Source organism: Schistocerca nitens, chromosome 8 (assembly GCF_023898315.1).
Source record: "Schistocerca nitens isolate TAMUIC-IGC-003100 chromosome 8, iqSchNite1.1, whole genome shotgun sequence".
In the NCBI taxonomy this organism is placed as follows: Eukaryota; Metazoa; Arthropoda; class Insecta; order Orthoptera; family Acrididae; genus Schistocerca; species Schistocerca nitens.
This window is the reverse complement of record NC_064621.1, coordinates 550,173,983-550,196,271: the sequence shown is the minus strand read 5'-3', so window position 1 is coordinate 550,196,271 and position 22,289 is coordinate 550,173,983. Positions and strand designations below refer to the sequence as shown.

Sequence of the window (22,289 nt, the reverse complement as noted above, 5' to 3'; positions counted from 1 at the left end):
TGAGTGTAGCCTCCACCCATAATAATTCACAGGAACTGTCCACTTCTACTTCACTACAGGATAAACTACTACTAACAGCGACGAACACTCCACCACTGGTTGCATGCAATCTATCCTTTCTAAACACCGTCTTTACCTTTGTAAAAATTTCGGCAGAATTTATCTCTGGCTTCAGCCAGCTTTCTGTACCTATAACGATTTCAGCTTCGGTGCTTTCTATCAGCGCTTGAAGTTCCGGTACTTTACCAACGCAGCTTCGACAGTTGACAATTACAATACCGATTGCTGCCTGGTCCCCGCATGTCCCGTCTTTGCCCCACACCCGTTGAGGCTTTCGCCCTTTCTGTACTTGCCCAAGGCCATCTAACCTAAAAAACCGCCCAGCCCACGCCACACAACCCCTGCTACCCGTGTGGCCGCTTGTTGCGTGTAGTGGACTCCTGACCTATCCAGCGGAACCCGAAACCCCACCACCCTATGGCGCAAGTCGAGGAATCTGCAGCCCACATGGTCGCAGAACCGTCTCAGCCTCTGATTCAGACCCTCCACTCGGCTCTGTACCAAAGGTCCGCAGTCAGTCCTGTCGACGATGCTGCAGATTGTGAGCTCTGCTTTCATCCCGCTAGCGAGACTGGCAGTCTTCACCAAATCAGATAGCCGCCGGAAGCCAGAGAGGATTTCCTCCGATCCATAGCGACACACATCATTGGTGCCGACATGAGCGACCACCTGCAGATGGGTGCACCCTGTACCCTTCATGGCATCCGGAAGGACCCTTTCCACATCTGGAATGACTCCCCCCGGTATGCACACGGAGTGCACATTGGTTTTCTTCCCCTCTCTTGCTGCCATTTCCCTAAGGGGCCCCATTACGCGCCTGACGTTGGAGCTCCCAACTACCAGTAAGCCCACCCTCTGCGACCGCCCAGATCTTGCAGACTGAGGGGCAACCTCTGGAACAGGACAAGCAGCCATGTCAGGCCGAAGATCAGTATCAGCCTGAGACAGAGCCTGAAATCGGTTCGTCAGACAAACTTGAGAGGCCTTTCGTTCAGCCCTCTGGAATGTCATTCGCCCCCTGCCACACCTTGAGACGACCTCCCACTCTACCACAGGTGAGGGATCAGCCTCAATGCGGGCAGTATCCCGGGCAATCACAGCCGTAGTCCGATCGGGGGATGCGTGGGACGAGCTGGCCGTCCCCGACAAACCCCCATCCGGACCCCCACAGTGATACCCATTGGCAACAGCCTCAAGCTGTGTGACCGAAGCCAACACTGCCTGAAGCTGGGAGCGAAGGGATGCCAACTCAGCCTGCATCCGAACACAGCAGTTGCAGTCCCTATCCATGCTAAAAACTGTTGTGCAAAGAACGTCTGAACTAATCTACAGAGAGCGCAAACAAATCGACAAAATTTAAACTGTTATTAAAATACAAGATTGCCTAGTAAATGCAGTAATGCTGCTACTTGCGCACTGCTGACACACTGCTCGGCGGCGGAAGGAGACTACGCGATTTTACACTATTCAGGTACTAAAACGCGATGCTACAACTCTCAAATGCTATAATACGCCAGAAATTTATGAATTAAACAATGCAAGTACCAAAAACACGCAAAGAAATTAAGAATTAAACTATTTAACAAATGAGTGAGCTAGGAGTATACGACTTGCTGCTGCAGCTGCTTATCCAACGGCGGCAGGGAGCACACTGACTGTGACCAACCGACACTGGCCGTTCAAAACAAAAACAGAAGACAAACGACTACGCGAATTTACACTATTCAGTTAGTGTTATTACCTTTCGCAGATAAATCGATGTTTGCAGTTCATTTTGGGTCACATACAGTAATTTTTATTTATGTTTCACCTCGCTAATGGTGAATATTGCAAAAGGGACACTACACCGTCCGATGTTACTTCCGCCAGAAACGACGTGTCCACATAAAATTCCGCTAGTAAAAAATAGTCTGAAACATAGTCGTCACGGCTTTCTTGCCGCATAAGTGCGACGTTTCGGGAAAACTTCTCTCTCTCTCTCTCTCTCTCTCTCTCTCTCTCTCTCTCTTTCTACTGAAATTTGCCAGAAGATGGCTAGACACAGTAGTCTTTCCGAAACGTCGCACTGAAACACCCCGAAAAACTCTCTGTACACAAAAAAATCATCTTTCATTCTAAAGCAGAACTCGATAAAAATGCTAAAAGGGGGAGAAAACCTGATGCACTTCTAGTAGAAGGAATATAAAGCTGTGTGTCCACTAGCAAGTAACTTCGGCAAGCGCTTACTGTGAGGTGTTTACATTAGAACAAACACTTGTGCAAGTTTACTTCTGCAAGTCGCTTCGGCAAGTTAATTCCAGGAACTTGCTGCAGGTGCCTACAGAAGTGTTTTCACTAAAGTCGCGTTCGCCCCTGGTAGCTGAGTGGTCAGCGCGACGAAATGTCATACCTAACGGCGCGGGTTCAGTTCCCGGCTGGGTCGGAGATTTTCTCCACTCAGGGGCTGGGTGTTGTGTTGTCCTCATCATTTCATCTCCATCGGCACGCAATTAGCCGAAGTGACATCAACACGAAAGACTTGCACCAGGCGAACAGTCTACCCGACGGGAGGCCCTAGCCACACGGCATTTCCATTCACTAGAGTCGCGTCGTATGCTAGGCAAGTGAAACTTTACAGTCGCGAACTTAAAAACAGAGCAGTTGATACCGTTCTGTATTATTATTGTTATTATTATTATTGCTGAAGAAAACTCCTTACGAAGAACTAGGATAACAAGAAGAAGAGAAATATTTGGACAGAAAGTCGAAAGACTACGCTCCAATAACAAACTTTCTATCAATGTCGTATACTACTCCTGAGCATGTCTTTTCTATTGTACAATCAAGTGTTCGAGAACAGGATCCAAAAATGCGGCAAACTACGTCACCAAGAGACGATATTTTAATTACTCTTCCATTTTAGCTTAAAGTATTTATTAGAAATTATGCAATTATAAATAAATTAGCTAAAATTTAAAGACGTCTGTACAGCTATTCTGCTCTCCCGTCTGGCGAAAAACAGTAATTGGTAAATTCAAAAATGGTTCAAATGGCTCTGAGCACTATGGGACTCAACTGCTGAGGTCATTAGTCCCCTAGAACTTAGAACTAGTTAAGCCTAACTAACCTAAGGACATCACAAACATCCATGCCCGAGGCAGGATTCGAACCTGCTACCGTAGCGGTCTCGCGGTTCCAGACTGCAGCGCCTTTAACTGCACGGCGACTTCGGCCGGCTTGGTAAATTCATTTAGCGCTTAATTGGCTGTGGCGGCCAGTTATATGCTCGTATATTTAGAGAGTACAATGGTAGATTCGTTTCGGCCCATCTGTTATTCCGTCGTTCTCGTTCCCGACACTTATATTTTCGTGCTTGCATTGAACACACAAAACTTCTTCGGGTTTGAGAGAAATTTCCAGCAACTAGGAAGTATGGCAAGTACTTGTAGCAAGATGCAACAAACTATTTCCACGGGAACATCCCAGGTGTGAAATGAAATGATCGTATGGCATTTATTAACCGGGATATCCCCTTCGGGGTTCGGCCGCCGTATTGCAAGTCTTTTTAGTTGACGCCCCTTCGGCGACTTGCGGCCCAGGTGTAAATAAACGATCTTAATGAAACTTGCAGGGTATGCAGAGGGGCCAAAATAATAGAATATATATTTTTTCGTTTCTGTCCAGTGAAATACACGCCGAAAGGTAGTTTGGCGTATTATGTTTAGAGGGAATATGTTCGAAAGCATGATATATTAAAAAAAGTGTTTTAAAGTTGAAATGTAATTAACGTCCACGAAAATTGTACAATCAACTTTTGTAATAATTTGAAACTTTGCAAAATACCCTGCCACCATTAACTAATTTTGAAAAAAGAAAACTTTTGTTACAACATAAATTAAAGAAACTTCCACGTCACATCGATCGATGTGCATTGAAGCTGGTTTCTAAACTGCCTTTTTTGGAAATATGCTGTACAGGATATGCTGTCGTAGTATTTCCAACATACCTAGTCAAAATATCTAAACGTTCATTACTGTTCTAATTATTTGGTATGACTTTTTTGTTTTATGTTTGAATTTGTAATTATAAGTTTGAAATTAATGATTTTTTAGTTTACCATTTCACCTATGTGTATTTTGTTAACTTCAAATGATAAATAACTTATTATTATGACAGAGTATAGGTTTGGTACTTTCAGTTAACGAATAGAAACCAGACTGCCTAAAGAACATTGCTACAAACTCCGAAACGTCGTTTTACATGTCAGAAAAATGTTCTCCCATATAAGTCTCACGCGTAAGCCTTTAAAAAAATTGCCAGTAGTGCATTTCGAACACGGAACCTTTAGACTGACGAGCTGACGCTCTACCAATTTCATTTTTTTTTTAAGCTCATTTTGTTCGTTACTGGTCGTTATATATGCTCGGGGCGGACGTGACATGACGCTTGTTGAAGTTCATCGTTGATCCATTCACTCAGTTTTGTTAATACAGAGGGGAGTTACTCCTCCCCCCGAACACACTAAGCTACCGTGCCGGCAACTAATTCCCCTACCTCTAATCTCCAGATCGTAGGTCGCAAATACGCTTTTCCTATACACCGTGGTTCTGGTGTTACTTTTAATTGCCATTTACACATGTTCTACTGGACGACAGCACACAACACGAACTAAATCGGTTTTGGTTGATACTCTATCTGCACACAACGTTTGGTACCGATCTGAGTGAAACCTGGTTCAAATGGCTCTGAGCACTATGGGACGTAACATCTGAGGTCCCCTAGAACTTAAAACTACTCAAACCTAACTAACCTAAGGACATCACACACATCCATGCCCGCAGCAGGATTCGAAACTGCGACCGTAGCGGTCGCGCGGTTCCATACTGAAGCGCCTAGAACCGCACGGCCACATCGGCCGGCAGTGACATCTGGAGGTTTTCGTGTAAGCTCTTAAGGATGCCTTCGGTTTGTGAAAGGTGATAGCAGCTACGGACAAGTAAATATAAATGAGTATCCGTTGGTTTCGAATTGCAGCATGTCCTAATGTGCTATCAACTTTACGACGAAACAGGGAGGAATCCATATTCTTCTCTTTCCATAGTAAATTTAACACTAGCGTGAATAGAATTCAGACGCACCATAAATCGATGTAATTAATGCTTTCCCTGTATTGTCCACGTAACTCCAGAAGACAAATCCATCAATCTGCTCATGAAATTCACCATTAAACTGGAAATAAGACGCCAAGAATATATCTTCAAATAAGGCCGTGATATTTTTGTCAAAATGTTGACCGATAAGAGACAAAGAATCCTTTAATGGTACCTTGGTACATAATGATATCACGTCAAAACTAACCAGAACATACATACTATTTAGCCTGAGGTTGCTAAGATTCTGAATAAAATCCACAAAATTATGAATATGGCGTATATTTTCCTACCAATACTTTTAAAAATGAAGCCAAATATTTGGCAGAAAGATCGTTATTGGCCGCTTAGACAAATTCTCTAGACGCTAGACGCTCATCCTTTTCCATCTTAACGTCAGGAAGCACATACACTACTGGCCATTAAAACTGCTACACCACGAAGATGGCGTGCTACAAACGCGAAATGTAACCAACAGGAAGAAGATGCTGTGATATGCAAATGATTTGCTTTTCAGAGCATTCACACAAGGTTGGCACCGGTGGCGACACCTATAACGTGCTGACATGAGGAAAGTTTCCAACCGATTTCTCATACACAAACAGCAGTTGACCGGCGTTGCCTGGTGAAACGTTGTTGTGATGCCTCCTGTAAGGAGGAGAAATGCGTACCATCACGTTTCCGACTTCGAAAAAGGTCGGATTGTAGCCTATCGCGATTGCGGTTTATCGTATCGTGACATTGCTCCTCACGTTGGTCGAGATCCTATGACTGGTAGCACAATATGGAATCGGTGGGTTCAGGTGGGTGATACGGATCGCCGTGCTGGATCACAACGGCCACGTATCACTAGCAGTCGAGATGACAGGCATCTTATCCGCATGGCTGTAACGGATCGTGCAGCCACGTCTCGAACCCCGAGTCAATAGATGGGGACGTTTGCAAGACAACAACCATCTGCACGAACAGTTCGACGACGTTTGCAGCAGCATGGACTATCAGCTCGGAGACCACGGCTGTGGTTACCCTTGACGCTGCATCACAGACAGGAGCGCCTGCGATGGTGTACTCAACGACCAACCTGGGTGCACGAATGGCAAAACGTCATTTTTCGGATGAAACCAGTTTCTGTTTACAGCATCATGATGGTCGCATCCGTGTTTGACGACATCGCGGTGAACGCACTTTGGAAGCGTGTATTCGTCATCGCCATACTGGCGTATCACCCGGCGTGATGGTATGGGGTGCCATTGGTTACACGTCTCGGTCACCTCTAGTTCGCATTGACGGCACTTTGAACAGTGGACGTTACATTTCAGATGTGTTACGACCCGTGGCTCTACCCTTCATTCGATCCCTGCGAAACCCTACATTTCAGCATGATAATGCACGACCGCATGTTGCAGGTCCTGTACGTGCCTTTCTGGATACAAAAAAATGTTCGACTGCTGCCCTGGCCAGCACATTCTCCAGATCTGTCACCAACTGAAAACGTCTGGTCAATGGTGGCCGAGCAACTGGCTCGTCACAATACGCCAGTCACTACTCTTGACTGAAGCTGCTTGGGCAGCTGTACCTGTACACGCCATCCAAGCTCTGTTTGACTCAATGCCCAGGCGTATCAAGGCCGTTATTACGGCCAGAGGTGGTAGTTCTGGGTACTGATTTCTCAGGATCTATGCACCCAAATTGAGTGAAAATGTTATCACATGTCAGTTCTAGTATAATATATTTGTCCAATGAATACCCGTTTATCATCTGCATTTCTTCTTGGTGTAGCAATTTAATGGCCAATAACATACAATCTCAGTAGTACCGCAGTTCGCACTTTTAAACTTACAACTTCCTCTGGGAGCGACGGAGCGTTCAGTGAGGCAGCAGTCCGTAGTGTTACGTTGGTGGCAGGCGGGGGCTCGTCGCGGCCCATGTTCCCGCTGGTGCGGCGATCGTCGACGGCGGGCACTGGGGCCAGGCCGGAGCCGCTGGCGCGCCCGCTGCCTCGCCTACTCTCGCTGGAGCTCTTCAACCCAGAGACGGACGACATGGACAGCGACTCCAGCGGCGTCTCCTCCCCGGACTCCGTGAGCTCCGTCATCAGCGTCCTCACCGAGGAACCCGCCCAGCCGGCAGGTGAGCACGCCTACATGCGCACTATCTGGTCAAAAGTATCCGGAAATCTACTGGTGGACATTATTATCGGAAGTATCCACACTTCGTCTTGAACTCTGCTGGGGACACATTCAGTGAGGTGTCTGAATGTCTGTAGAGGAATGGCAACCCATTCTTCCCCAACAGCCGAAACCAGGAAGGTAGTGATGTAGGACGTTGGGGTCTGGAGCGTACTCGATGTTGTTGTAGCACATTCCAAAGATTTTTCATTACATTCAGGTTGGGACTCTGGACAAGTCAGTCCAAAAGTATCCGGATGTCTGCAGGTGGACATTATAATTGGAAGTGTCCACACTTCTTCTTGAACTTTGCTGGGGACACATTCAATGTGGTGTCTGAATGTCTGTGGCGGAATGGCAACCCATTCTTCCCCAAAAGCCGAAACCATGGAGGTTGTGATGTAAGTCGTTGGGGTCTGGTGCAAAGACAACTTTGAACCTAATCCCAAAGATTTATCATTGGGTTCAGGTTGGGAATGTGAGCAAGTTAGTCCAAAAGTATCCAGACTTCTACTGGTGGAGATTATTGTCAGAAGTGTCCACACTTCGTCTTGAACTCTGCTGGGGACACATTGAGTGAGGTGTCTGGATGTCTGTGGAGAAACGGCAACCCATTCTTCCCCAACAGGCCAAACCAGGAAGGTAGTGATGTAGGACGTTGGGGGCTGGAGCGTAGTCGATGTTGTAGATCATCCCAAAAAGTTTTCATTGCATTCAAGTCGGAATTCTGGGCAAGTCAATCCAAAAGTATCCAGATGTCTACTGGTTGGCATTATTATTGGAAGTGTCCACACTTCTTCTTGAAATCTGCTGGGGACACATTCAGTGAGTTGTTTGAATGTCTGTGGAGGAATGGCAACCCCTTATTCCCCAACAGCTGAAACCAGGAAGGTAGTGATGTAGGACGTTGGGGTCTGGAGCGAATTCGACGTTCTAGCTCATCCCAAAGATTTTTCATTGGGTTCAGGTTGGGACTCTGAGCAAGTCAGTCCAAAAGTATCCAGACATCTACTGGTGGACATTATTATCGGAAGTGTCCATGCTTCGTCTTTGACTGAGCTGGGGACACATTTAGTGAGGTGCCTGAATGTCTGTGGAGGAATGGCAACCCATTCTTACCCAACAGCCCAAACCAGGAAGGTAATGCAGGACATTGGAGTCTGGAGCGAATTCGACGTTGCAGCTCATCCCAGAGGTTCTTCATTGGGTTCAGGTTGGGACTCCAGGCAAGTCAGTCCAAAAGTATCTAGACATCTAGTGGTGGACATTATTATTGGAAGTGTCCGCACTTCTTCTTGAACTCTGCTGGGGACACATTCAGTAAGGTATCTGAATGTCTGTGGCGGAATGGTAACCCATTCTTCCCCAAAAGCCGAAACCATGGAGGTTGTGATGTAAGTCGTTGGGGTCTGGTGCAAAGACAACTTTGAACCTAATCCCAAAGATTTATCATTGGGTTCAGGTTGGGAATGTGAGCAAGTTAGTCCAAAAGTATCCAGACTTCTACTGGTGGAGATTATTGTCAGAAGTGTCCACACTTCGTCTTGAACTCTGCTGGGGACACATTGAGTGAGGTGTCTGGATGTCTGTGGAGAAACGGCAACCCATTCTTCCCCAACAGGCCAAACCAGGAAGGTAGTGATGTAGGACGTTGGGGGCTGGAGCGTAGTCGATGTTGTAGATCATCCCAAAAAGTTTTCATTGCATTCAAGTCGGAATTCTGGGCAAGTCAATCCAAAAGTATCCAGATGTCTACTGGTTGGCATTATTATTGGAAGTGTCCACACTTCTTCTTGAAATCTGCTGGGGACACATTCAGTGAGTTGTTTGAATGTCTGTGGAGGAATGGCAACCCCTTATTCCCCAACAGCTGAAACCAGGAAGGTAGTGATGTAGGACGTTGGGGTCTGGAGCGAATTCGACGTTCTAGCTCATCCCAAAGATTTTTCATTGGGTTCAGGTTGGGACTCTGAGCAAGTCAGTCCAAAAGTATCCAGACATCTACTGGTGGACATTATTATCGGAAGTGTCCATGCTTCGTCTTTAACTGAGCTGGGGACACATTTAGTGAGGTGCCTGAATGTCTGTGGAGGAATGGCAACCCATTCTTACCCAACAGCCCAAACCAGGAAGGTAATGCAGGACATTGGAGTCTGGAGCGAATTCGACGTTGCAGCTCATCCCAGAGGTTCTTCATTGGGTTCAGGTTGGGACTCCAGGCAAGTCAGTCCAAAAGTATCTAGACATCTAGTGGTGGACATTATTATTGGAAGTGTCCGCACTTCTTCTTGAACTCTGCTGGGGACACATTCAGTAAGGTGTCTGAATGTCTGTGGCGGAATGGCAACCCATTCTTCCCCAACAGTCGAAACCAGGAAGGTTTTGATGTAAGTCGTTGGGGTCTGGAGCGGAGGTGACGTTGAACCTCATCCCAAAGCTGTTCCATTGGGTTTAGGTAGGGACTCTGGGCAAGTCAGTCCATTTCAGAAATGTTGTTGTCCACAAACTACTACCTCACAGGTACTGTTCTATGACAGTGTGCATTGTTATACTAATATGGTCATTATTTCCTGTCTGTTCCTCTATTGTACACAGGACACAATACTGTAAAATGTATTCATATAATTCCACAGGAACGAAATTAGAACATATCCTAACGACGAAACACACCTTCATACTGTACCGCCACCTCCTTCATACTTTACTGTTGTCACTACACATAACGGCAGGTAACATTGTCTGGGCATCTGCGAAACCCAAACCCTTCCAACGGATTTCCACAGCGTACCGCGTGATTCAGCACTCCAAATAAACAATTTCTATTCGTCCATTGTCCAGTGTCGTCTCTCTTTACACCACTTCAAGCTTTGCTTAGCGCCAACTACCAAAATGTGTGGCTTACGATGAGTTGCTTGACCTTTGTACCCAATTCTTTTTAATTCACTACGCGCGGGTACTATGCGGTCTAGACTGCTGGCAGCGCTTTTGGAACTCATGAGTGACTTCTTCCGCGGATTTCATGCGATTTTCGACAACCACAATGCTCGACGATCCCTGTCCGTCAGTGTATGAGGTCTCACGGGTTTTGGTTTAGTTGCCAGTGTTCCTTCGCATTTCCACTTCACAATCACATCACTAACAGTCGGCTTGGCAAGCCTTACAAGGGCTGAAGCGTTCCTGATGGATTTATTGCTCAGCACGCTACGTTCGAAGTCAGTGAGCTTCCCTCATTGACGCATTTTGCTGTTATTGCTTCTGTGCTGGCAACACTATACTCCCCCCTCCCACCTTATGCTGCAGGGTCTTCCTTCGTGACAACTTGTGTTCAGTCCCGCGTTACACTGGGATGTCCGGATACTTTTCATCAGTTGGTGTACATCTACATTACGTGGTACAGTTCTATGCTCTTTGTTTGGATGAGACTAGATTAGATTCAGTTTTCGTTCCATAGACCCAAAAATGAGATGTTTCCCGTATAACATAAAAAGCATAGAGCATTTGAATATAATACTCACTTCCCTGATCATTTGTCAGAAGATTGTCAAAATATGTGAATACATTACAGTAAACTGGAACTGTTAACATTTACAGATTTAGTACTCTATTAGAATGAAACATAATTATGCACTTTTAATAAATTTATCATACACAAAATACCTAAACTTGACTGCTGTGACCAAGTGCTGCCAAATCGAAATCTAACAGACAATCCATTGTTTCACACGGACGGCTCTTAGTGTGCCATACACTAAATTTTCACACCGTAAAAGTTGGTTCTGATGTAGCATAACACTTTTGCAAACTACATAAAATTTCTTGGAATCAATCACCTCTTTTCATGTCAGTCCCTTCAATGCGGACATTATAGTGTTTACAAAGTGCATGTAATACTGTATGTCATGTAACACGACAGAAAATAGAGCCTGCGACCACTGGCGACAGTGCCACAACTTACCCCAAAGTCCTAAACACTACATATCCATATATAATACCTGACAAAATCGAAGCTTCGGAGTAGTCTTACTGATGTTCATCTGACTGGTGCAGTGCGCCTAATGACCAGTAATTTGACACCAAATATCGAGATTCTAGTTGAAAATCATTGTACAAACATCCATGATGATGTAAATTAATGTCTGTGTCCTGTTCGTATGCAGTGCCCCTCCTCTGAATTACACTCGTCTCTGTAAATATAACGTAACATTTACAATGTAAATGTGTTCGTTTCTTAATCGTTTACGTCTATCCTATTTGTCGCCATAAAAGTAGAGCGTGTTACAATGTTTCGAAACTGTGTCTCATACGTACATGGCCAACCATTGCGTGTCATAGGACACAGAAACTTCTGGTAAGCACATTTTACACTTACCTCCCACATACGCATGTTGTGGTGATTGGCCTCCCGGTAACAGTGTACCTGTGCCGAGTAAAACGACCTCGGACGTATGTATGTTCCACCTGCACTACGTACGTTAGCTTGTCCATACTCAGCGGTTTGCGCAAAGCACCCTCACAGTGCCACGGTTGTTCCCCGTGTAGTGTGGATACCCAAGCTGCCAGCCACATCGCACATTTCTGCTACCCGCAGTCCGTGCCCTACAGCTGCTCAGCGTTGCCCTCGAGACTCACGATGCCCGCGGGCATCCATGGGGGCAGCTCTCGTGCCCACCCCTGAACTAGAGTTTTGTGTTGGCGCCGCATTAATAAACACAGTGCAACACATCTGAACACGATATTCGCAATGAAAGTGCTCGTCCAAGAACACGTTCACCTGGTGTAGAGATAATGTTGTGCATGCATAATATTCCTCCGACGTAATGGAGAAAGCTTCAACAATGCATGGAGGAAAACGAATATTTCGCTTTGGGTACAAAGAAATGTTCCGTTGGGTAAAGGTGGACATTGTAGGATAAAAGTGATCGTGAGTTGTGTAAGGGAAAGTTAACGGAACTTTCGTACAAGCCAAAAACTCCACGCTGCCAAGTCGACGAACTGGCGGATGCTAAAGGGCACAATAGTTTAATCAGGCTTCCTCCACATAATGCTCATTTCAATATGACTGAGAATATACACTATTGACCATTAAAATTGCTACACCAAGAAGACATGCAGATGATAAACGGGTATTCATTGGACAAATATATTATAATAGAACAAACATGTGATTACATTTTCACGCAATTTGGGTGCATAGATCCTGAGAAATCAGTACCCAGAACAACTACCTCTCGCCATATTAACGGCCTTAGTACGCCTGGGGATTCAGCCAAATAGAGCTAGGATGGCGTGTAGAGGTACAGCTGCCCATGCAGCTTCAGCACGATACCACAGTTCATGAAGAGTAGTGACTGGCGTATTGTGACGAGCCAGTTGCTCGGCCACCATTGACCAGAGGTTTTCAATTGGTGAGAACGAGGCGTGTAACCAATGGCACCCCATACCATCACGCTGGGTGATACGCCATTATGGCAATGACGAATACACGCTTCCAATGTGCGTTCACCGCGATGTCGCCAAACACGGATGCGAGCACCATGATGCTGTAAACAGAAAAATGACATTTAGCCATTCGTGCACCCAGGTTCGTCGTTGAGTACACCATCGCAGGCGCTCCTGTCTGTGATGCAGCGTCAAGGGTAACCGCAGCCATGGTCTCCGAGCTGATAGTCCGTCCTGGTGCATACGTCGTCGAGCTGTTCGTGCAGATGTTTGTTGTCTTGCAAACGTCCCCATCTGTTGGCTCAGGGATCGAGAAGTGGCTGCACGATCCGTTACAGCCATGCGGATAAGGTGCCTGTCATCTCGACTACTAGTGATACGAGGCCGTTGGGATCGAGCACGGCGTTCTGTATTACCCTCCTGAACCCACCAATTCCATATTCTGCTAACAGTCATTGGATCTCGACCAACGCGAGCAGCAATGTCGCGATACGATTAACTGTTTGTGTATGAGAAATCGGTTGGAAACTTTCCTCATGTCAGCACGTTGTAGGTGTCGCCACCGGCGCCAACCTTGTGTGAATGCTCTGAATAGCTAATCATTTGCATATCACAGCATCTTCTTCCTGTTGGTTAAATTTCGCGTCTGTAACACGTCATCTTAGTGGTGTAGCAATTTTAATGGCCAGTAGCGTAGATTCCTTTGCTGATAATACAATACACTGACAACAACTTACCGAACTTTCATAAAAAAGTAAAAAGTACTGGGGCTGAGGAGACATGTATTCATGAAGGATTATGACAATTTTTGAGCAATACGTTTCTCGTCCCACGTCTGAACACAGCAGAATTTACAAATAGCCATCTCACTACCACTCTAACACAGTTGAAATTGTGACAAATCCTAAAACTGTGTGTTATTAAATTAGCAACTGAAGGCAAGACAGGTCAATAGATATGAGAAAGCTCAGTGTTAAAATAAACTTGTAACTTCTACACTTATATTGTTGCAAAACACACAGCAAATCTCTTTTCACCAGCTATTGATGGTCCTCAAATGTTACATACCTCATCCAAAAAACTGTAGTTGCTTGCGTATGACAGTTTTGCATATCACTCATATGACAAAATACTCTCCTCTTTGCGAGGTATCATTTGACAAAAACTTGTTTCTGTATCACAACCCTTTACGAGATGTGAGGAATTTATTAATATTTTATTCTGGCTTTTTCACTGTCGCCTGTGGTCGTGGCAGAGCCCTTTACATACATTCAATTTTCTCAACATTGGAGACAGATAGCGATATCCTTCCAAGTTTAAAAAATACTTCAATATGTTCTCTAAATTTCATAAGTAGTTACATGTAAGCAGGCATGGCTAGAGGAAAAATGTAAGGATGTAGAGGCTTATCTCACTAGGGGTAAGATAGATACTGCCTACAGGAAAATTAAAGAGACCTTTGGAGAAAAGAGAGCCACTTGTATGAATATCAAGAGCTCAGATGGAAACCCAGTTCTAAGCAAAGGAGGGAAAGCAGAAAGGTGGAAGGAGTATATAGAGGGTCTATACGAGGGCGATGTACTTGAGGACAATATTATGGAAATGGACGAGGATCTAGATGAAGATGAAATGGGAGATACGATACTGCGTGAAGAGTTTGACAGAGCACTGAAAGACCTGAGTCGAAACAAGGCCCCGAGAGTAGACACCATTCCATTAGAACTATTGACGGCCTTGGGAGAGCCAGTCCTCACAAAACTCTACCATCTGGTGAGCAAGATGTACGAGACAGGCGAAATACCCTCAGACTTCAAGAAGAACATAATAATTCCAATCCCAAAGAAAGCAGGTGTTAACTGATGTGAAAATTACCGAACTATCAATTTAATAAGTCACAGCTGCAAAATACTAACGCGAATTCTTTACAGACGAATGGAAAAACTGGTAGAAGCCGACCTCGGGGAAGATCAGTTTGGATTCCGTAGAAATGTTGGAACACGTGAAGCCATACTGACTTTACGACTTATCTTACAAGAAAGATTAAGGAAAGGCAAACCTATGTTTCTAGCATTTGTAGACTTAGAGAAAGCTTTTGACAATGTTGACTGGAATATTCTCTTTCAAATTCTAAAGGTGGTAGGGGTAAAATACAGGGAGTGAAAGGTTATTTACAATTTGTACAGAAACCAGATGGCAGTTATAAGAGTCGAGGAGCATGAAAAGGATGCAGTGGTTGGGAAGGGAGTGGGACAGGGTTGTAGCCTCTACCCGATGTTATTCAATCTGTATATTTAGCAAGCAGTAAAGGAAACAAAAGAAAAATTTGGAGTAGGTATTAAAATCCAGGGAGAAGAAATAAAAACTTTGAGGTTCACCGATGACATTGTAATTCTGTCAGAGACAGCAAAGGACTTGGAAGAGCAGTTGAACGGAATGGACAGTGTCTTGAAAGGAGGATATAAGATGAACATCAACAAAAGCAAAACGAGGATAATGGAATGTAGTCGAATTAAGTCTGGTGATGCTGAGGGAATTAGATTAGGAAATGAGACACTTAAAGTAGTAAAGGAGTTTTGCTATTTGGGGAGCAAAATAACTGATGATGGTCGAAGTAGAGAGGATATAAAATGTAGACTGGCAATGGCAAGGAAAGTGTTTCTGAAGAAGAGAAATTTGTTAACATCGAGTATAGATTTAGATGTCAAGAAGTCGTTTCTGAAAGTATTTGTATGGAGTGTAGCCATGTATGGAAGTGAAATATGGACGATAAATAGTTGGACAAAAGAGAATAGAAGCTTTCGTAATATGGTGCTACAGAAGAATGTTGAAGATTAGGTGGGTAGATCACGTAACTAATGAGGATGTATTGAATAGGATTGGGGAGAACAGAAGTTTGTGGCACAACTTGACCAGAAGAAGGGATCGGTTGGTAGGACATGTTCTGAGGCATGAAGGGATCACAAATTTAGCATTGGAGGGCAGCGTGGAGGGTAAAAATCGTAGAGGGAGCCCAAGAGATGAATACACTAAGCATATTCAGAAGGATGTAGGCTGCAGTAGGTACTGGGAGATGAAGGAGCTTGCACAGGATAGAGTAGCATGGAGAGCTGCATCAAACCAGTCTCAGGACTGAAGACCACAACAACAACAACATACATGTGATATAAGACTCACCAAACGCAAATTTATGGCTACCCACATTTTTCACTACAAACTCTTAAGAATTTCGCACAGTGGTTTCCCTAAGATACAAATATCACATTAACTATGACCATTAACGAAGTGATAGGCTGTTCATCAAGAAGCCCACGAATAAAGGTAGAAGGTTGAGGAAGATCGCACACAGGTAGGATTGCTGTTCAGGCAGTCAAGCGAGCTTGATAGCTTCCGCATCCATCACACGGTGGCAACTACACTACCCACCACGCGCTGAACACTGAGCTATCAAAAGTCAGAACTAATTTTAAACGCACTATAGTTAGCTACATCAGAAACGAAAGTTCTGAATTTTGCCCCCTCTTGGAAAAATTTCTGCGAACACCTGTGGTACTGTAGTGTTCCTTTCAGTACTCCTTGGGGCTTTATATCATTCCACAAACATTCAGATGGATTGAGTTGTGGGTTCTAGTACACTCAATTATGTCTCCTTCATTGTTGTTTCGACGAGCCACTTGTTCTCGCTATATCATAGGAGTTACTGTTAAGTTTCACGCGGAAACGGCCACTTGTAAACTTATATCACAGCCAGGGTAACTGAGAACTGTTCACCATCGCCTTACGCCAGTGCTTAGTACCATAATAGCACTTGTCTTAAATTACACTCCGTTAGCAAAGCACGCCAGTAAGCAATGTTCGCTGGAATTTATTAAAACGTCACAGGAAAATGAGATTTTCGCATTGTCATGATGGCACTATTACGAAGACAACTAGTGGCATAAGGCTCAGCATGTTAATTACGGGTGAGGGTGTAGTCTATGTTTCGGTTATTATTAACAAGTTTCACGTGACTTTGGCATGCAACTGGGTGCGATACGGGAGTGAGCGTCACTTTCAGATGGCAACGGAAAGATTCTGACAAACGAAATTCCAGTGTGTCCTCACCGCATGTGAAATCTTCTTATTTAGCACTGCGAGTTCTCTCGCACGTATTGTGAAACTATGTAAAACGATACGGTATATAAATTTCGGTGTCAAATTACTTACCGAGAGTCGGGGTACCAAAGAGTGTTAGCGCTGTCCAACCGCCACCATGTGCGCCTTCGGACGCTTGTAAGGTCAGATTCTAATACATCCTCACCAGCTGCGTCCGCTCTTCCTGGAGTCTGTCTGACTCGCGTAGCCATCACCTTCCTCTCTTACTTGCAAACGTAATTAAGCTTGCCATCTCGCTTCGTTGCTTTGATTATGATGAAGCAACTAACGGGCATTAAATTAGAATCACTAGATTACAACTCCTCGTAAATAAGACTCGTAGACATAAATAAACAAATATATTGAATAAATCCCTCAGTTATTGATACAGGAGGCTCATTTAATCAAGTAATGTAATACCACTGAAATGAGTGGCAAACTGTGCTTAATTTGTATGAAGTGCGCTATTAGTAGGTACATACACGGAATAATATACACCAGTACTAAGCAGACAAGACACCGTATCACTCAAGTCAGAGATACAGAACGAAATGAAATCAGTGTCAAAGACATTTCCTGTCACATGCTGCTCAGGGTAGCGGTATCCATACTTACGGTGAGACGATAAATAGTTTCTATGTCGCCGCGAACTCTTCAAATAGATGATAATGGCCGGCCGGTGTGGCCAAAGCGGTTCTATGCGCTTCGATCTGGAACCGCGCAACCGCTACGGTCGCAGGTTCGAATCCCGCCTCGGGCACGGACGTGTGTGATGTCCTTAGGTTAGTTAGGTTTAAGTAGTTCTAAGTTCTAGGGGACTGATGTTAAGTCCCATAGTGCTCAGAGCCATTTGAACCATTTTGAGGTAATAGTGTAGCAGGTAGTAATTTATTGTAGTCTTTACGTTCAAACATTGTCAAAGAATAATGCAGCAATACATTTGCCTTTTTTGTCGTTTAGACGACAATAGATATTGTTCTGTCTATTTCCATCTCTCTCTCTCTCTCTGAATCTTTCTTTCCTTCTTTCCATGACTATGATGACACATGCTACCACATCTTTACGTCTCAGGTCATTGTAGGTGTCTGTTATCGGTAGGTTGATTGACCCAGCGCTAGGCCACAGTTAATTGTCTGCTTTGGGCCGACAGACGATGCAGCAGGGGCGGTGCGCAGCAGCGCCGACAGTGCGCCCGCCACATCCGACGTGCATCCTCACCCCCGCACACCGTCGCCGCCCCCGCCGGCGCCCACGCTCCAGCCACCGCCAGCGCCGCCGCCTACACGCCCCGCAGAGGACGAGCTGGCGGCCCCCGTGCCGGCCGCAGTCGCCTCCCCGTCATCGCTGAGCCTGCTGGAGGCTGCGGCGGACGTGGCCAGCTCGCTGGAAGACGCGGTCGACGCCGTCATCCAGTCGAGCCCGCGCGCGCGCCGCCGCAAGCTCCACGACCCGCTGGCGCTGATCCACGGCTGGGGCGGCGCCGGCGGCAGCGGGGGCGGCAGCAGCGCCACCGGCAGCCGCCGCGTCAGCCCCCGGCGCGAGGCACCTTCCGCCCCCGCCGCCACCGCTCCCACCCCCGGCTGGCCGGCGGAGGGCGGCGACGAGAGCTGCCGGCAGCACCTGGCGGACTTCGCGGAGAAGCTGAGCGAGAAGCTGCTCGAGGAGATCGACCAGTACCGCGCCGAACGCAGCCGACCCGCGTCTCCACCCCCGCCGCTACCCCCGCGGCCGGGATCTCCGCCCCCACCGCCGCCCCCGGTGGAGGCGTTCCTGCCGCCTGGCGCGGCCGCCTACAGGGACGACCCCTACCTGTCGCGGCTCAGCGAGGAGCTGCACGACCTCAGCCGGCTCAGCGAAGAGTTACACGAGCGCAACTCCTTCATCGCCAGCCTCAACGAGAGCTGCGACCGGAGGATCCTCGAAGATCTGAAGAACTTCAGCTGGGAGGCGAGCAGGCGGCACCGCTCCGCCCTCTCCGAGACCGCGACACTCGCGGGCACCCCGGAGGCCGACGGGCGGCGAGAGGGCGCCGCGCCGGAACCGGAGACCCGGCGCCGCGACGGCGGACCCGTCTCCGAGGACGTGGCGCTCGAGTCCTACTCGAGACAGACGAGCGCCGACCTGACGGACGAGCTGGAGGACGAGGAGGAGGAAGTGTCCCTGCCTCCCCCGCAGCACCCGCCTCCTCCACCGCCGCCGCCCCCGCAGTTGCGCTCCGGCCTCTCTCTCGAGTCGAGCAGCGACGCGAGTGACGGGCTGCCCACGGCGAGCACCGCGTCGCTCAGTGACGGCAGCGGGGGCAGGGGGCGTGTCGGGGGAGCGTCTTCGTCCGAGGAAGCGCTGCCGCCCCCGCCGGTGCCGCCCCCTCCGCCGCCGGCCGCACAGCAGCCGCCCCCGCGAACCGGCCGCCACCGAACTGCCGAGCCCCCGGAAGACCTCCCGAAGACGGAGTCGTGCGCCTCGTCGTTGAGCGGCTCCACGTCACAAGAGTCGCTGCCGTCGGACGGCGGGGGCGCCATCACCTTCCACCGCTACTACCACGTGTTCCGCGAGGGCGAGTTGGACCAGCTCATCGAGCGATACGTCGAAAACTTGCACATCATCTCGTCCTATTACGACCACGCCAACTGGTGTGTAGTGGCGGAGAAGGTCCAGGTGTGGACTATCTGACTTGAGTGGGTCCGTTTTGCAGGGGAGGGAGACGGATCGGTATCGCCGACAAAGTGGGAGACGTCGGTGCTCCGCACAGTGGCCTTCCTCGTTCCGTCGGCTCGAGCGGGTGACGGCGACCTTCGGTAGTCGTTTGGCCGCTCGTAGGTGCTAGCTGTGAAGGAGTACAGTGTACAATTACGAACATGTGTCAGAGATATTGCCGACCTCGCCTATTCGGACAGATCTGAATCTCATTTGGAAGCAGTCAAATAATCTCGGTATATACTTGCTGTGTAACCTGAATCGGCCTTTCGTCAGTCACTAGCCCTCCTGATCAAACGTGGGAGAAAGCTAACAGCTCTTAGAACACGAGCCAATAATCCCATAGTTTCTGAAAATGAATCGTATCCTTCCATCCACAAAGTGCACAATACTCATATCTCACTTTCATCCTGTTTTTTACATCTTCTACAGGCACTTAAGTAGGCCTGTACAGGTCTCGTGCTTCACTGTATGTAACAGCACTCCTGCTGGAAAACCACATGAAACTATTACTAACCGATAATTTCCTCGTCTCAGATTCTACAGTATTATTTGGGATGCTCGCATTCATGTAAATATGGTTATATGGCAGCTCGTGTGCCTTTTGAACATTTCCCCACATGTCATCTTAGTTTGTGTCAGCCTTCTGATTTACACTGACTTGTTTTGAAGAGAGAGATCATCATCCATTCTCAGATACGTGAAATGTATATCGACTCCTATTTTAAAAACGAGTATAAGGCTGTTGTCCACCACAGGAGTAACTTTCCTAGTCGTCCTAAAATAATGCTGCTAACTGTGTAATGGTTATTATGAAATATTTTCGATTTTTCAAATATTTGTACTGTTGTATAAAGTAGAAGAAAATTGTTTACAGAAGTGAAGCTGTGAGGGCAGATCATGAAGTGCACCTGGCTTGCTCATTCAAAAGAGTATTGCCTGTGAAAGGCAAGCTTTCAAGTTTGTGTACTACCCAGGTATGCAGTTTTAATCTGTCTGGAAATTTCATCTGTAATCCTCTCATCAACCATTTTGCAGCATTCATAATCTGATAACTATGGCAGATTGAAGGCCTCGGGAGTTATCTCACTCTTGAAGTTATATGACATGAACACTAAAATTACATTCCTACCCTTCCATTATGGAACATAACATTAAATATTTGCCTCAAGCATTGATCATTCAAAATTGAAATTTTGAAAGATACATATTCATAGAAAAGGCACAGCTTCTAAGTTTTAAATTAAAACTCAGCTCTTTGTAAAAATGTTTGCTAACATTGATCTACCAGATGAATCAGAAGAGTATCCCAGACTCAAATTCATAAGGTAGATATATGACATTCATGTACAATACCCTATTAATAGAGTTTGTTTGCATCATCAGTGAAAAGCAAAAATCCATATTTTGAGACCACATTTGGAATACTGTTTAATCTGTCCAATGGGTTTCTAGTTCTGATCAAATTACTAATTTTCTGCCTTCCAAATGCAATTGAATATACTGACTGGTTTCACTCCAGCAGGTTTTGATATTAATGTATTTCTTTGCTTCTTCTATGACAGTGTAAAACCAAAAGATAGTGAAAATAAAATAACCTTTCTGGAAATATATATTAAGATAGGAATTTGTAGTGTGCACACAGAGGAGACACCAAAAACTGCTTCACTGTTGTCATTTTTCCTTTTTCATTTGAATGCTTACATAACTTTAATTTCATAAGTTTCAACTATCAGCTGATTATGATAAGCTTTAAGAGGGATAATGCATTATATAGGTATTGTTAGCCCACATTCTAGAAGAGCTGAAATTAGTAACACTGGACAAAGCTGTGATTTATTAAATTGTGAGAAAAAAGGAAACTGATGACAAACAGAAAAGAAATGTCTCAGAGAAACACCATTTGAATATGTAGAACAAATAAATTTTAAGACATCAAGTATGAAAGTTATTTATCTGTGTGTTCTACCATTAAGATACATGAAGTCAATGAAGAATGTAACTTCCAGAAGTCGAAAATTGATCATTGATAAAAAGCAAGCGAAGGGTGCTCTGTTACAAGCTACTAATGGAAAATGAATTAATACAAACATGAATGTTAAAAGGAGTGTGTAAAATCTATTTTCACTGCCACTGAAAATATTCACACTTTGTACCTTAAAGATAATAATTATATTCCTTGTTAAATGTCACTATAAATTGTGAATATACTATGCATGTCTTATGTGACTGCCTATTAAGAAGCAAGCAACACATGCAATGAGGTTCAAAATATTACACTTTATGTTCAACAGAGTTTATAGCCATATCAGCTTTAACTTATCTGTAACTATTTGACAGAATAGTGTTACATGATTACACACTTATTAAAGCATTACAGTTTCTTGAATGTAAGTACATTTGTGAATAATAGCAACATTCTTACTCGTTTCTGAAATTACAGTGGTTTCTTTCAGAAATACCTTCACAAATTACATAAAATTATAGTTTGTTTATTTTATATAAATCTTGTTAACCATAAATTCACAGTTTTGTCCCATCAGACTGTGTTGTTTACCCTTTTTGAGATGACTGACTCAAAATAATGTTTGATGGTGTGCTGTTGTGGCATACATTATGGTGTGTTATTTCTAGTTCTCTAACATGAATAAGTTTGAGTCTTCAAAGC

The 22,289-nt window shown here is 45.5% G+C and overlaps 1 protein-coding gene across 1 annotated transcript in view; it reads left to right on the top strand.

The window, feature by feature from the left end:
• The window catches only part of LOC126199671 (uncharacterized), a 181,766-nt gene extending 162,169 nt beyond the window's left edge, over positions 1–19,597 (top strand). Inside the window, exons 15-17 of the mRNA XM_049936598.1 lie at positions 7,095–7,319; positions 18,078–19,282; positions 19,352–19,597. Coding sequence (XP_049792555.1) covers positions 7,095–7,319; positions 18,078–19,282; positions 19,352–19,597 — 1,676 coding nt within the window. The remainder of the gene's footprint in view (positions 1–7,094; positions 7,320–18,077; positions 19,283–19,351) is intronic.
• The last annotated feature ends 2,692 nt before the right edge of the window (positions 19,598–22,289 follow it).